Here is a 14,041-nt window from a genome sequence, read left to right on the forward strand (position 1 = left end):
TACAAAAAAGGTGGGGTTTTTTGTATGATTGTGTATAGAGGAATATATTATTTTGCTTAAAAGAGTTCCAACACTGTCTGTTTTTTATGTTTTATTTATATTCCTGCAGAACTAATGTGGGGTATAGAATATGGAATATACAATATATAATATGATATACAATATACAATATAAAATAAAATAAAATAAAAATGGATGGCACCATGAAAGAAAGTATTGAATGTAGATGAAATATTGAGTGTTCAATATAAAGGATCAAATATATAAATATATAAATATAAATATATATATATAATGGCGACTCGAGTTTCAGGGCTATTTCCCTTCGTCATGGCCGGTATACTTACAGATATAGGGTAAAAATTAATAATTAATTAATAATTCGTAATTTTACCAGGTAGCTCGGTGTGTTAAAAAACCATTATCGATAAACTTATATAAACATAATTAAAATTAGGGTTCAGCAAGAGTTGCTTCACCACACACCGAAAATTAGAAATAGCAGTCAAAACTACTATTTCTCTACCAATATATAACTCCCAGACAGCAATACTCGCAACTTAACACAGGCAAAAAAGAAAAAAATAACGAATTCACCCGGCTTTGATTAACTGTATACGCGTTTCAGGATTAAAGAGGTGTAAATTATATTACCCAAACTTACTTCCTTCATCAGTACAGTATTTCAAAATTATAAATCCGAGAATGCTAATAAAAGAATAATTAATTCGATCAGGCGACATCAAACGATTATCCAAGAACAGCATTTCCGAATTCATATGGACGAGTAAGAAAATTGTATCATTCCTCAATTACCCACGTGCACTACGAGTAATCCCGCAGAAACTGCAGTTTACTATCAGGGAGCAAATAAATTCTTCCAGATATAGGGTAAAAATTAATAATTAATCAAAAATTAGTAATTTTACCGAGTAGCTCGGTGTGTTAAAGAACCATTATCGGTAAACTTATATAAACATAATTAAAATTAGGGTTCGTTGAATTCGTTATTTTTTCTTTTTTGCCTGTGTTAAGTTGCGAGTATTGCTGTCTGGGAGTTATATTTTGGTAGAGAAATAGTAGTTTTGACTGCTATTTCTAATTTTCGGTTTGTGGTGAAGCAATTCTTGCAGAACCCTCATGATATATATATATATATATATATATATACAATGTACACAGACATAGACACACACAGACACTCACTGATATACACACACACATACACATGTATATGTAGTTGTATATATGTGTGTGTGTGAGTGTGTGTCAATGTGTGAGTGTGTATGTATATATGGATGTATGTATATAAACTATATAAATACATACATATAATCACATGTAACACTAACACACACCAACAAGAAGTCAGTGTTAATATTCCATAAAAAAATCGTTTATGATGTTACTATGATTTGTAAGCAGATGGCGATAAACCTAACTACATAGATGATATCCAGAGACTGTTATCTGACATAAAAATAAGAATCCAGAATATAACAAAAGAATCCATAAAGTAATGTCCCGGAATTAAATGGAAAGAAGACTATATAAGTCATTTTTGTAATAAAAACCTTTGCAAAGTGAAAAGAATAAGAATTACAATTTTCAAGAGTAAAGACATCGTGTAGGTAAGTCAGCTAATACTCTCACAATCTTGACTTTTCTATTGGCCAGTATTTTGGACGGCTATCTTTCCCACCAACAGAGCTAATGTTTGTGGAAAGAAAGTGAGGCTTGTAAGGCCGGTGCTGATATACATAATGAACCTAGCAATTTTGTTTAAAAGCACTGGGTTGTCTTCCCTGCATGTTTTTGATTAAGAAAAAAAAATTCCTTTATGTATATATTTCTGACAACTTTTCATGGACTATACAGTAAAATATAAAATGTAACAATATCTCAACATCACCTCAATGTGAGGTAGATGCGATTCCAATAATTCTATACTTAATAACTATTGCTGTTGCACAGTAGACTCAGTTATTCGCAATCACTACTGTTTGCTTCGGCATTATAACACTCAGAGCGCAAATCACCTGTGAAAATTTTGCTCATCATTCTGAAGATACTTGATTCCACATCTCTCCAATAACATGACATCTATCTCATTTCTTCATTCTGGTTCTACGCATTATTAGTGAATATAACCATATAAGCACCCGGCTGTCAGCTTATTCCCTCCCTTGCGTCTGGAATTGAGATTTTGGAGGTTAAAATTAAGAATTTACTGATGTAGAAACATGCTTTACTCTTGTGCAGTACATTTTCTGAAATAAAGATCAGTTTACGTACGTACATACATACATACATGCATGCATGCATACATACATACATACATACATACATACATACATACATACATACATACATACATATATATATATATATTTATACACACACACATTTAAGACCAAGAGAAACGTGTACATGTAACATGTATATTGCTGATAACTATTTCTTATCAATATTATATGCACTGCTGACTAATACCTCGAGTGAAGAATTTAATGTTTCAGAGTCCTAATTTGCCACAAGATACTTCAATGTCAGTGAAAGATAAATTACTGTTTTATCAAGGAGATAAGTTATTTGAATTATTGAAAAAAATACACGTTTATTGAAAATGCAGTTTGCCTACAACACTCCCAAATGTACATAAAAACTGTTTGAAGGAAACTACGTAATTCTAAAACAAAACTACCCATTTTCTGTGGCGTGTGCAGAAAAAAATCAAACAATGAAAAATGGTAATATCGAGTCTGTTCTTTTACTTCTTTCATTCATCAGACTGCGGGCATACTGGAGCATAGCCTAGGAAGGTTCAGTCAAAGAAATCGACTCCAATATATATTCTTTTAATGTCTGGTTCTTATTCTGTTGGTCTATTTCTCCGAACGATAAGTTATAGGAACATAGATGAACGAACAGCGAGTGTGTAGTGGTGTGTGAGGGGATAAACACAAATATACACACATATGCATGTGCTAGACGGCAGTGTTTCTCTTTCAACTTTTATTTTCCTTTTCATTCGAAGCTTAAAAAAGTTGATAAGACGAAAATAGCTGTCTTCAGCCTTTTTAGTCTCGTTGATAATAATTATTTTTGAATTAGTCACAAGACCAGAAATTTTGAGAACAAGAAGTTAGTCGATAGCGTTGATCCTAACACTTGACTGCATTTGAGCGATTCGGGTGTCACTAGCGAGAAAGAAAAAAGCCCACATGGTGATAGTTGTTAAAAAATTGCATTTCAAATGCACGGAAATTTTCTTTGTTACCCAGTCTTCTCAAGCATGTTCCAAATAGCGTGTGATTCTCCTCATATTTACACATTTCGTTTTCTGACGCCTTACTGTAATTCGTTTAGCTCGTCCAATTATTGCTTAATTTTCTATGTGAAGTATTGTAAAAATCAGGTCGGCTTTGTTAGGTCTTCTGCCTAGTTTTCTTTTAATGTTTCTTGAAAACATTTTGCTCTATTTGTTTTCTCTCCGTCTCTCCTACTCATCTCAAACGATGAGATAGCATTGCCGGGAGCGGCATCATCTGCCTCTTTGTTATCTGCCTTTCCATTATAGGTTTCTGTATAGGGAATAGCAAAAGAGTAACACAAGCAAAAGCATATCAGCTGTGTTTCACGTGAAATCTCTGCTTGTCTTCAAGCCACATCTTCAGTTTCGAAAGTAAGGCAAATGATGTATGTATAGCTTTGTAATGTATAACATACTAGTTCATATATCTATGAGAACTTACATTATCTGATCTTCCGAGGGTACAGAAAAATTTCCTTTTACGAGACAAAGGTAAATTAGTTTTGGATTTGCCAGCTCCTGCATGAAATTTTTTGTCTAGGCGACGGAGTATTTATGAAAGCAATTTTGTCACTGATTCATCCAATTCGTATTCAACAACTGAATGTTGAAGGTAATTCATAAAAAGTGCAAAATTGGCAAAAAGGCATAATGTGACAATGAATAAATATGTGTGTTAGGATCAATGCTACAGGGCACTTTGTTTTTGTTGTAGCCGAGCAAACGTTCAGAAACACATAAAATATTATCTTCTGAAAATATATTTTCTGTGTGAAAAATGAATATCTGGTTGCAAAGCAAGCTTATTTATGTCTGTTTGCTGTGTGCACATTAAAACTATTTTTTTCTGAGTTATTCTCAAGCCATTATGAATCAAGTCGTACACAAAAAATAAGTACAAAAAAAAAATGAAAGAAAATTGATGTAAAGTTTCCGTTAGTGGAAAACAATAAAACTTACTTTGTAAAATAGTTATACATGTAAACATATTAATCCACTGTATTGTAAAAATATTCCAAACACTAGGAAAATGTGTTAAACATGCAACGACATCAATGTTGAACTAAATACAAATAAAATATGCTCAATAGAATTGCTTTTTTAATGAAACGGGGTGAGAATTAATTGAATAAAACTTTGGTGTTTTGTAAACAGGAATCTGGCAGTAAAAAGAAAAAATCATCTTAATTATCAAAATCCGTGCCAAAAGCCAAATCAATGATTAGTCAATGGCGCGAGTTAAAATAACACGCTGAAAACAACAGTAGCAACAACAACAGCGACAATAACAATGATAATAATAATGATGATGATGATGATGATGATGATTTCTTTATTTGACCTCATAAAAGACACAAAAGACGGGTACAGAACACAGAAAACAGGGGTATTAGAAAGTATAAAAACATTTAAAATCAAAATAATACAGAAGCAATAAATTTTTTATAAAAGAAAATTTTAATAAGAGAGAAGACCATCAAGGGCTCTCTGAGAATCTCACAAATATACGGTTACACTGACCACTTAAGTAAGTGTCCTTCCCAACTGACCGCCTTCTTATCTAAACGCTCATGCTCAGAGAAGGTCTATTTCATCTCAGACTATGCTCACAGCTCTCATCTACCTTCCAACGAATTTACAGGAAGACAGCATTTACCTCTGCATCCCCAGTTTCCTCTTCAATCGAAACCTGAAAATGTTGATAACTTTTAGCCTAAGTAGAAAGTGTGTGCCTTCATCTTTTTCGGTCACGTCTATCACACAACCTCTTTTAGACGGGTTGTCTTGCTGCTTTTTCCCCGGTTCTTTGCGTTCTGCATGTCCATTGAGACCCTATTCAATCACACGTTGCATTTTTTTGTCTTGGTGTTCATTCTTTGTCAGTATAGCCCCATAAAATTTGAGGATATTAGCCAACGGCCATATATTCTTGAATGTGGCTCTCGTCTATAATCGACGAAAGTCCTGTAGTACAAATGTTTGTATAGGTATATAATATATCAGCTCGGACTCTTAGCTCCGCGCGGTTTTAAACTATTTTCTCTAACGACAGAGAAGATACTGCCCTACGTATTTGGTAGGGTTACCTCTAATTGCTCTTTTGTGAAGAAAGAAAAAAAAAAAGAGAAAGGAAAAAGCAACTCGCTCTGCTTTTCTCGCTCAGATGTAGGCAGCATTCCTTTTCTTCTCTCTCTCAGTTTCTCTTTCTGCTTTTTTTTCTCTCTCTCCCTTTTTCTTTTCTCTCTTCAACAAAAGACTGGAAACGAAGTACCCTTTTGATTAAAAAATTCTATGAAGCGAATAATTTTCTCGGTTAGTTAGTTCATGTCCAAAAGCTGCCTCTTATCAGCAGCTTGATAAGATCTAAAACCAATGATGTTTCTTCGTTATTACTTTCGTGTGTGTATGTGTGCACATGTGTGAATGTGCACGTGAACTGTGAGTATATGTATGCGCATGCGCAAATTGTTTCCTCTTATTACGTCGCGTAAATTTTGCGTCTTCGATATTAAATTGTTACTGTCCGTATTAAAGTGAATCTGCTTTATAGTTATTTCATTTTTGAATTCTGTTTATTAATTCACTTTTGTGTAGTCAAAGATCAAGCGACTGTTATCTTCCAAGTCTGATATCCTCTTTGTGCATTACTAGCTCTTACTGCTCCTGTTACAGAGGAAGCCACATTGAAAATTATTGTAAACACAAAAAAGATTTAAAGTGATATTTGAAACAGACTTTCTGTCTACCTAATGCAGATTGCTATTAAAACAAGTAAAACATGTTAATCCAATAATTTTTGGTGATATTTACAACTCTGAATAGGACAAACAACAACAACAACAACAACAACAACAACAACAACAACAACAACAACAACAACAACGATAATCATAATGGCTATAAATTTTGGCACAAATCCAGCAATTTCTGGGGTTGGGGTAAGTTGATTACAATGATGCCAGTACTCAACTGATACTTATTAACTCCATAAGGATGAAAGGCAAAGTCGAACTCTGCGGAATTTGAGCTCATAACGTAAAAAAGGACGAAATACCGCTAAGCATTTTCCGCTGTGTGCTAACGATTCTGTCAGCTTGCTACGTTTGTAATAATAATAATAAATTCTTTTTAGTGGCAACAAGGGTCAATAAATCAAAACATTAAAGAACAACACAAGACGATATACAAAGAGTTTAGCAAAAAAAGTCCGTTTAAACATTTGATAACGAAAATAACAATATAACAAGCGAAAACTCCAAATAGGAGGAGGTGCTTTGAAGGTTAATCGTGGAAAAAACCTATAAACGCTACGGGTGCTTGGTTTCAGAAATGGTCCATCTATACTGGCCATTTTCCGATATTCACCCACCTTTCAACACATTTGCTAGAAGACAACTTTTACCTTTCTACTATCACCTTCCTTTTCAAGTGGAACTTGAAAAAGTTGATGAGGCCTTGGCCAAAGAGGAAAGTGTTTGACTTTAGCCCTTTCAAACGGGCCCACCATACTCCTCTTTCGCTACAGCCACCAGACAAATGAAAATTGCTTTCCCCTCCTAGTTAAAGGAGGCCAGCGGGGCAATCTTCACTATGGATTCAGCTGATAGCCGGATCCGTTCTACACGCGACAACAGCATCACCGGGTTTGGATGGTCTGCTCTGCGAGCTTTATATTTCAATGCCAGACTTGTTTGCGAGCCTCTTGGCAGACGTCTACTACAAATGGCAACAAAACGTATATAGTTATATATACACACACAAGGTATTTTATCCAAATGCCTACCGATTTTGCTACCCCAATAACAATAATATTAATAATTAGCGAGATATATGAACATCTCATATTTTATAAATTTTCCTATTTCTCTTTCCATGCCTAAAATTATGTTTCATTATGTTAAAAATTAAGATTTTATGTTTCAACTTCGATCCTAGGTTAAGGCTGTTTAAAGTACAACTCTCAGTCCTGTTTCATTATGTATAAAATTTCGATTATGTTCTCAATTACCTTCCATAGTTCAGTTTACCCAAGGTGTAAAAATCATGCTTATTTCATTATTCAAGATCTCAATAATGTCCTTGATGCCTTTCCATACTTTTGGTCATTCAAAGTGTAAAATTCCAAACTTGCTTCATTATATTCAAGATTTTGATTATGTCTTTTATTTCGTTCCGTAGCTAAGGCTGCTTAAGGCGTAACAGTGAACATGCACTGAGACAAGCAAAATAATATTACATTAAGTAACGCTCACATATTTTGTTAGGGAATGGTATAACCGGTTGAATTACATCTAGCTATATCTCATAAATTATTAACCCTGGAAGGATGACAAATCAAAGCTAACTTGCGAATTTAAAGGGCCAGAACTAAATATTAAATAACAGCTCTCTGGTCTACGATTTATCTCATTTTTCCACCTTCATAAATTATACATAGATTATATATATTGCGGGTTATAAAATACAGCATTGTGGATCACAGGATCTTGTTACATATTTGTTACGTTTGAAAGATATTTGCAGATTTTTATTGGTTTTTGTATAATATTTGCATTTCTTTTTTCAAGTCTTTAAAGAAAGTTTATAGCAGACAGCGTTAAATAATGTTGTAGGTCAATAAATACTGAGCATCAGGAAATTTATTGCTGAAAAATGCTTTGTTTATAGGTTTTGCGATTTTTATCGTTGTTTGATTGATTTTTATCTGAAACCAGCCATAAATGTGTAAGCTATATTATAAATGCTTCACAAATACAAGTTTGTTTTGACAACGTACAACGCTTCTGATTTATGGTTAGGGAGAAATAAAATGTTTTCTGCAATCATGGCTTTTAGAAATGCATCATAGGCATAAGTTGAAGGAAATATCAGAAAGGAGCACAAGTTATCACTTATGTCATTAAGTAACATTAAGTTTTAAAATATTCGATTTTTGGTTCGACCTTCTGCAGGCGCCCAAATTCCCAAGTGAGTATACAACACGAACATAAAATATTCGTTCGCTAAATATGTCTCTGATGTGTGTTTCAGATATGAATCTGGAGGATATCTGTTTGACTTAGTCAGCATCAAACAACATTATGAAGAGAAGTTGTGGCATGTGAAAGGAAAGCGTAACTTGAAAATGAACCAGGTGAGAAAAGACAGGTAAAATTTGACGTAAAAGTTATCAAACAGAAACTGAATTTTATGAATAAATTAACAGCAAAGACTTTCACTGTAAAAAAGACATACATTATGATTATTAATTTTAGATAAAAAGAAACAAGTTTAAATGGCAGTGTGCACCTATTGCTCTTCTATCTCTCAAACTGATGCGTATAATGTATATTTAACTGCGTTTTTCTTTTTATAAACATACATCTGTAGAAAAGAATCTTATCAAATATATATATATTCTTCATAAAGTGAGGTCAAATGGGAAATTTCGAGGAAACAGGAAGGATACGTGTGCATTAAATTTATGTATTTTATCATTCAAGATTATTCTAATGACGTATTTCCAGCTATTAATGACCAGGTACCGGAAATCCCTCTCCAGAGAGTGGTTCTTTTCATCAGTTTGAGGGTGGGAAGAGAGAGAGAGAGAGAGAGAGAGAGAGAGAGAGAGAGAGAGAGAGAGATAGAGAGAGAGAGAGAGAGAGAGAGTGTGTGTGTGTGTGGGTGTGTGTGTGTGTATCGTGACGGGAAAGAGCTCATATGTTGGTGACTTATCATATCTCATACAGGTTGTTCTCTCACGTGGAGAACAGTCATTGCAGCAACAAGTTTTTCTCCTCATAATAATGCATTATTATTACAAGGTAAACAAGTGTTGTGTTGACGCTGTTGTCGTACCAAAACGCTTAGAATAAATAGACACACACACACACATTGATAAATAAATAAATAAATAAATAAATAGATAAATAAATAAGAAGTAAAACCTTGTCAGGTTTCATATCATTTTGACCTGCAGACATTTATATCATGGATTTGCATTAATTCTATTTAGATTGACTATGTCTTGAATTCACTGGGGACGCAAGCCTAGATGCCAGTAGGACAGTAAGAAATCTTATTGAGTGTATTTGAAAAATAGGTATTGTGAATAAGCTAGATATCATTATGAAATATACTTAAGAGTGAAGACGCGTGGTTTAGTGGTTAGGGTGTTTGGTTCACGATCGTGAGTTCAATTCCCGGTAACGCGTTGTGTCCTTAAGGAAGGCACCTTATTTCACGTTGCCATGTCACATTCTGTGTAACGCTGAATATCTCTGAGAAGTACGTTAAGAGTTCACGTGCCTGTGGAATAGTCAGCCACTTCCATGTTAATTTCACAAGCAGGCTGTTCTGTTGATCGGATCAAGTGGAACCCTCGTCGCATAAGCGACGAAGTGCCAGTAGTAAGTATACTTAAGAAACCGCTGAAAGACTTAACATATAAAAGAACGTAATAAATAAATTACGGTATATAGTAAATATTATAACAGTATCTTAGTTCAAATTCATCTCAAGTTGACTTTGCATTTTACTCCTCCATGGTCGATAAAATAAATACCAGCCAAAAACTACATTTTTTCCAACGACATCAACCTTGTCAAACTTTGTGGCCCTATCACAAAGCCCCTGTTAAATAAATTTAATTTGTGAAATATTTCTAATAAAACTTTCCTGGAGATTTTAAAAAGTAAACCAACAATTTTTTAAACGTGAAAGTTATATTGCTCTCAGCATAATATATAACCATCTTTTGTGATATGCAAAACTATTTGATATTGATTTATTTTCAGTTACCGATGGGATGGTGCAGTGTGAATAACAATGATGTTTATATTCTTGACATAAAAGAATGTATGTTTATTTGGATAGGAAAAAAAGCGAACGTGTATGAAAAAATAAAGGTGAGATGAATTATTTATCTATCTCTGTCTTCATCTGTTTTACCTCTTTCTACATACATGAATATTTACGTACATACACACTTACGTTACATACATACATAGTTGATAAGGAGATAAATTGATTAGAAAGGAATTACAATTCCTTACGTATATACACACCCATACATACACACACGCACACATATATATATATTGGGTTGGCAACTAAGTTCTCGCCGTTTTTTTTAAATTAAAAAAATTTTAAGCGGTTTAATAAAAGATAACAACTAATTAATCAATAATGTATTCACCCTTGTTGTTTACAACTTCTTCCCAACGTTCAACAAGATTTTCAATACCTCGTTGGTAGAAATCACCCAATTTCGACTCGAAAAATTGATCCAACCAAGCTCTCAAGTCTGCATCAATATTGAACGAAACTCCGCGCATAGCATTTGAAAGCGATCGAAAGAGGTAGAAATCCGTTGGTGTCAAATCAGGAGAGTACGGCGGGTGTGGCAGCACTTCCCAGCCATGTGTTTGAATGGCTTCCTTGGTCATATTGACGATATGAGGGCGGGCGTTGTCGTGCAGCAGAAGAACTCCATGCTGCCGATTAGGCCTTTTCTATTGAATAGCCGTGCTGAGTCGTTCCATCTGTTAAACATAGAGTTCCGCGTTGACCATTTGGTTCCGTTAAGGTAATTCGTAATGGATAATCCCTTCCCAGTCCCACCATACGCACAATATCGTTTTACACGGATGAAGATTTAGTCTTATGCGCGGTGTCGCTTGTTAACCGAGGCTAAGCCATTCCTGACACTGCTTCATATTGATGTACTGGTACCATTTTTCGTCGCCAGTAACGATTTGGTAAAGAAATCATTGCTTGTGTCCATGAGTTGAGCGGTGACGAGCAAGCAAACCAGCGGAGATTGTGGATCTTTGATTTTTGTTGTTGTCACTTAAAGCATGCGGAACCCATGCTCCAAACTTCTGAACCTTTCCCACCGAGTGAAGATGCTTCTCCATAGCAGTGTGGGAGCATTGCATTTTCTCTGCCAGTTCCCTTGTTGTTTGACGAGAATTTTCGTGCAAAATTGGTTTAATCGCTCTTCATGGAACTCAACTGGACGGTGTGTCTTTGAGGTCAAAATTTTCATTTTTGAACTTGGCATACCAATCACGAGTAGTTCTTTCAGCTTTGGCACCCTCTCCATACACAACACAAATGTCGCGAGTAGCTTTTGCGCCCTTAGAACCTTGATTAAAAGCAAAAAAGAATGAGATGTCGAAAATGCTCGTTTTTCTTAACTTGACAATCCATTTTAATGATCTGAAAAACAAAAATTAACTAAAATTAGCTAGAAAAAGACAAAAAACAAAATAGATTCCAAAATGATTCAAAAATAGAATTCTCAAAAAAAATAGATTCCAAAAATTAAAAACGCAATAAATTCAAAAATTTAAAAAAAAAACGGCGGGAACTTAGTTGCCAACCCAATATATATATATAATAGATATTAACACATGTAGTAACATATGTATCCCTTTTCTTCAGGAAGGAAATAAGATATGAGGAATAGTCAGTTGGATATAAGTAACTGTCTATAGATAGAGGCAGGGTAGGGGTAGAAGTTAATTACCAGTTAAAGGAGCAAGACGCTTAGAAACTAAGATGTTAAAACAGAGGAAATTTTATTATGTGTGCGTAAATCAATGTGCATGATCCACAAATTAATGTATGAAAAAAAGAACGAAAAAAAAGAAAGATAAGAGAAACTGTTACAAGAGGTGTCAAAGTAGACAACAAAAGACACAATGTTCATCAAACCAGTCACATGTGTGTTGAAAAGAGAGAGAAAAGAGAAAAAGATACTGTGTGTGGGCGCATGTGATTGTGTATTACATGTACTGAAAAAGTGTATGTGTAGGTACTTAGGCTGCTTAGTGTTTTAGCGTGTATCTTTCAATGTGTGCATGTATTTGTGCCTGCGCGCGCGTTATGTTCATTTTCTTTCAGCGTATTTTATAATCTCGATCTATATATATATTAGTTTCAAATTTTGGCACAAGGCCAATAATTTCGGGAGAGGAGGTAAATCGATTACATCGATCCCAGGGCTCGACTGGTACTTATTTTATCGACCCTGAAAGGATCGAAGGTAAAGTCGACCTCGGCGGAATTTGGACTCAGAACGTAAAGATAGACGAAACGCCGCTAAGCATTTTGCCCGGCGTGGTAACGACTCTGACATCTCGCCGCCTTAACAATCTATGTATATTGTATGTGCAAGCTGGTAGCGTTGTGGGTCTCCGACTGTTGAGGTTTGTTGTACATACATATGTGAGTGTGAATGAGTGTGTGTGTGTGTGTGTGTGTGTGTGTGTGTGTGTGTGTGTGTATGAATGAGTGTGTGTGTGTGTGTGTGTATGTGCGCGTGCGGGCGCAGTTGCGTCCGTGCGTGTGTATAACTTACACAAGTTTGTATGTGGTGTTTTCCTACTGAAACTGTATGTGTATCTTCGGGAGTTTTATGCTTAGATTTTGTTTTTTGCTTAGTTCATATGTATATATCGATAAATGTGCAAAAATGTGCACGAGTTTCTGCTTATTTATTAGTAGGAATGCAAGATTTTGCAGACGCTTCTATGCATAAATGTGCATATATATCCAAACGTGCACACTTACTAAACACAATACACAAGCGCATATAAAAATACAGGCCCACAATACTGCCAACTCAGGCATACAACATTTCTAGATTGTACATATACACGCTATTAGAAAACCAATATAGCATACACGCATACTTAACGTTCGAAAACCGAAAAGCTTTGCTACGAATAAAAATACTCGTACATTTTACTTCAACCGAGTTTCATGGATACTCCTTTGTCAATACCTCGCCGGTAGAAATTCAACCAATCAGTAATTGTTCTGTTGGAAACCTATAGCTTGCACCATTAGATTTTACCAAAACGAAATATAAAGCATCAAAACATAATAAACCAAGCACTGTGAAAGGAAATTGATATAATAACACAGACCTTATGCCATAATGGATATACCAATTATTTAGTAGACTAAGCTATAGAACATTACACAGCAATATTTATTATGGTAGTAACAAGAAAAAAACATGAAATGCCTCCCGCTATATTGCAGAGCTGTGTATTATTTTTTTCAATAAAAACAAAACAAAAACACACTATAGTTTCATATTTATAAATATGTCGTAAAACAACTCAAACACTCCACAATATGCATCCCGCTATTAATAATATATTATAGAAAAAGCATAAAAATTAGAAATATCGTATAAAATGAAAACGAAAAAGTCTTCACTAAATCGAGCCGACGAGTGGAGTTAGAAATTCTCAAATTCAAAAGCAAACAAGAAAAGTTGTAAATTTAATGATTAAGTGTTACATTAAACATACAACATACAACAACGTGCTTCAGCGAACTGAGAAATACATTTATATGAAACTAGGAATATTAATGTTCCTCAATTCATAAAGATAAAAGAAATAGGAAAAATCCTTACTAAAAAGATTGTAAAAAACAAGTTAGAACAAGTTGACTTTCGGCATTATAAATTATGTAATTTTTACACACACACAGACACACACACACAGACACACACACACGCACACACACACACACACACACACACACACACACACATTATAAATATCTAAATATATTATGTATGCATTCTTTTATTCATTTCAGCCATGTGGCTGCGGTCATGCTGGAGCACTACCGTGATTTTGCATATATATATATATTTATATAAAGGGCATTATTACAGAAAATAATAATGCCACACAGTGGACTTCTCAAAATAACCACATT

General features: G+C 34.5%; 1 protein-coding gene across 1 annotated transcript in view; it reads left to right on the forward strand.

Moving 5' to 3' along the window:
- Positions 1 to 14,041, forward strand: part of LOC106875763 (villin-1) — a 158,675-nt gene that overhangs the window by 44,371 nt on the left and 100,263 nt on the right. Inside the window, exons 5-6 of the mRNA XM_014924026.1 lie at positions 8,345 to 8,447; positions 10,090 to 10,200. Of these exons, the coding sequence (XP_014779512.1) occupies positions 8,345 to 8,447; positions 10,090 to 10,200 (214 nt within the window). The remainder of the gene's footprint in view (positions 1 to 8,344; positions 8,448 to 10,089; positions 10,201 to 14,041) is intronic.

This window comes from Octopus bimaculoides, chromosome 2, assembly GCF_001194135.2.
Source record: "Octopus bimaculoides isolate UCB-OBI-ISO-001 chromosome 2, ASM119413v2, whole genome shotgun sequence".
NCBI classification, from domain to species: domain Eukaryota; kingdom Metazoa; phylum Mollusca; class Cephalopoda; order Octopoda; family Octopodidae; genus Octopus; species Octopus bimaculoides.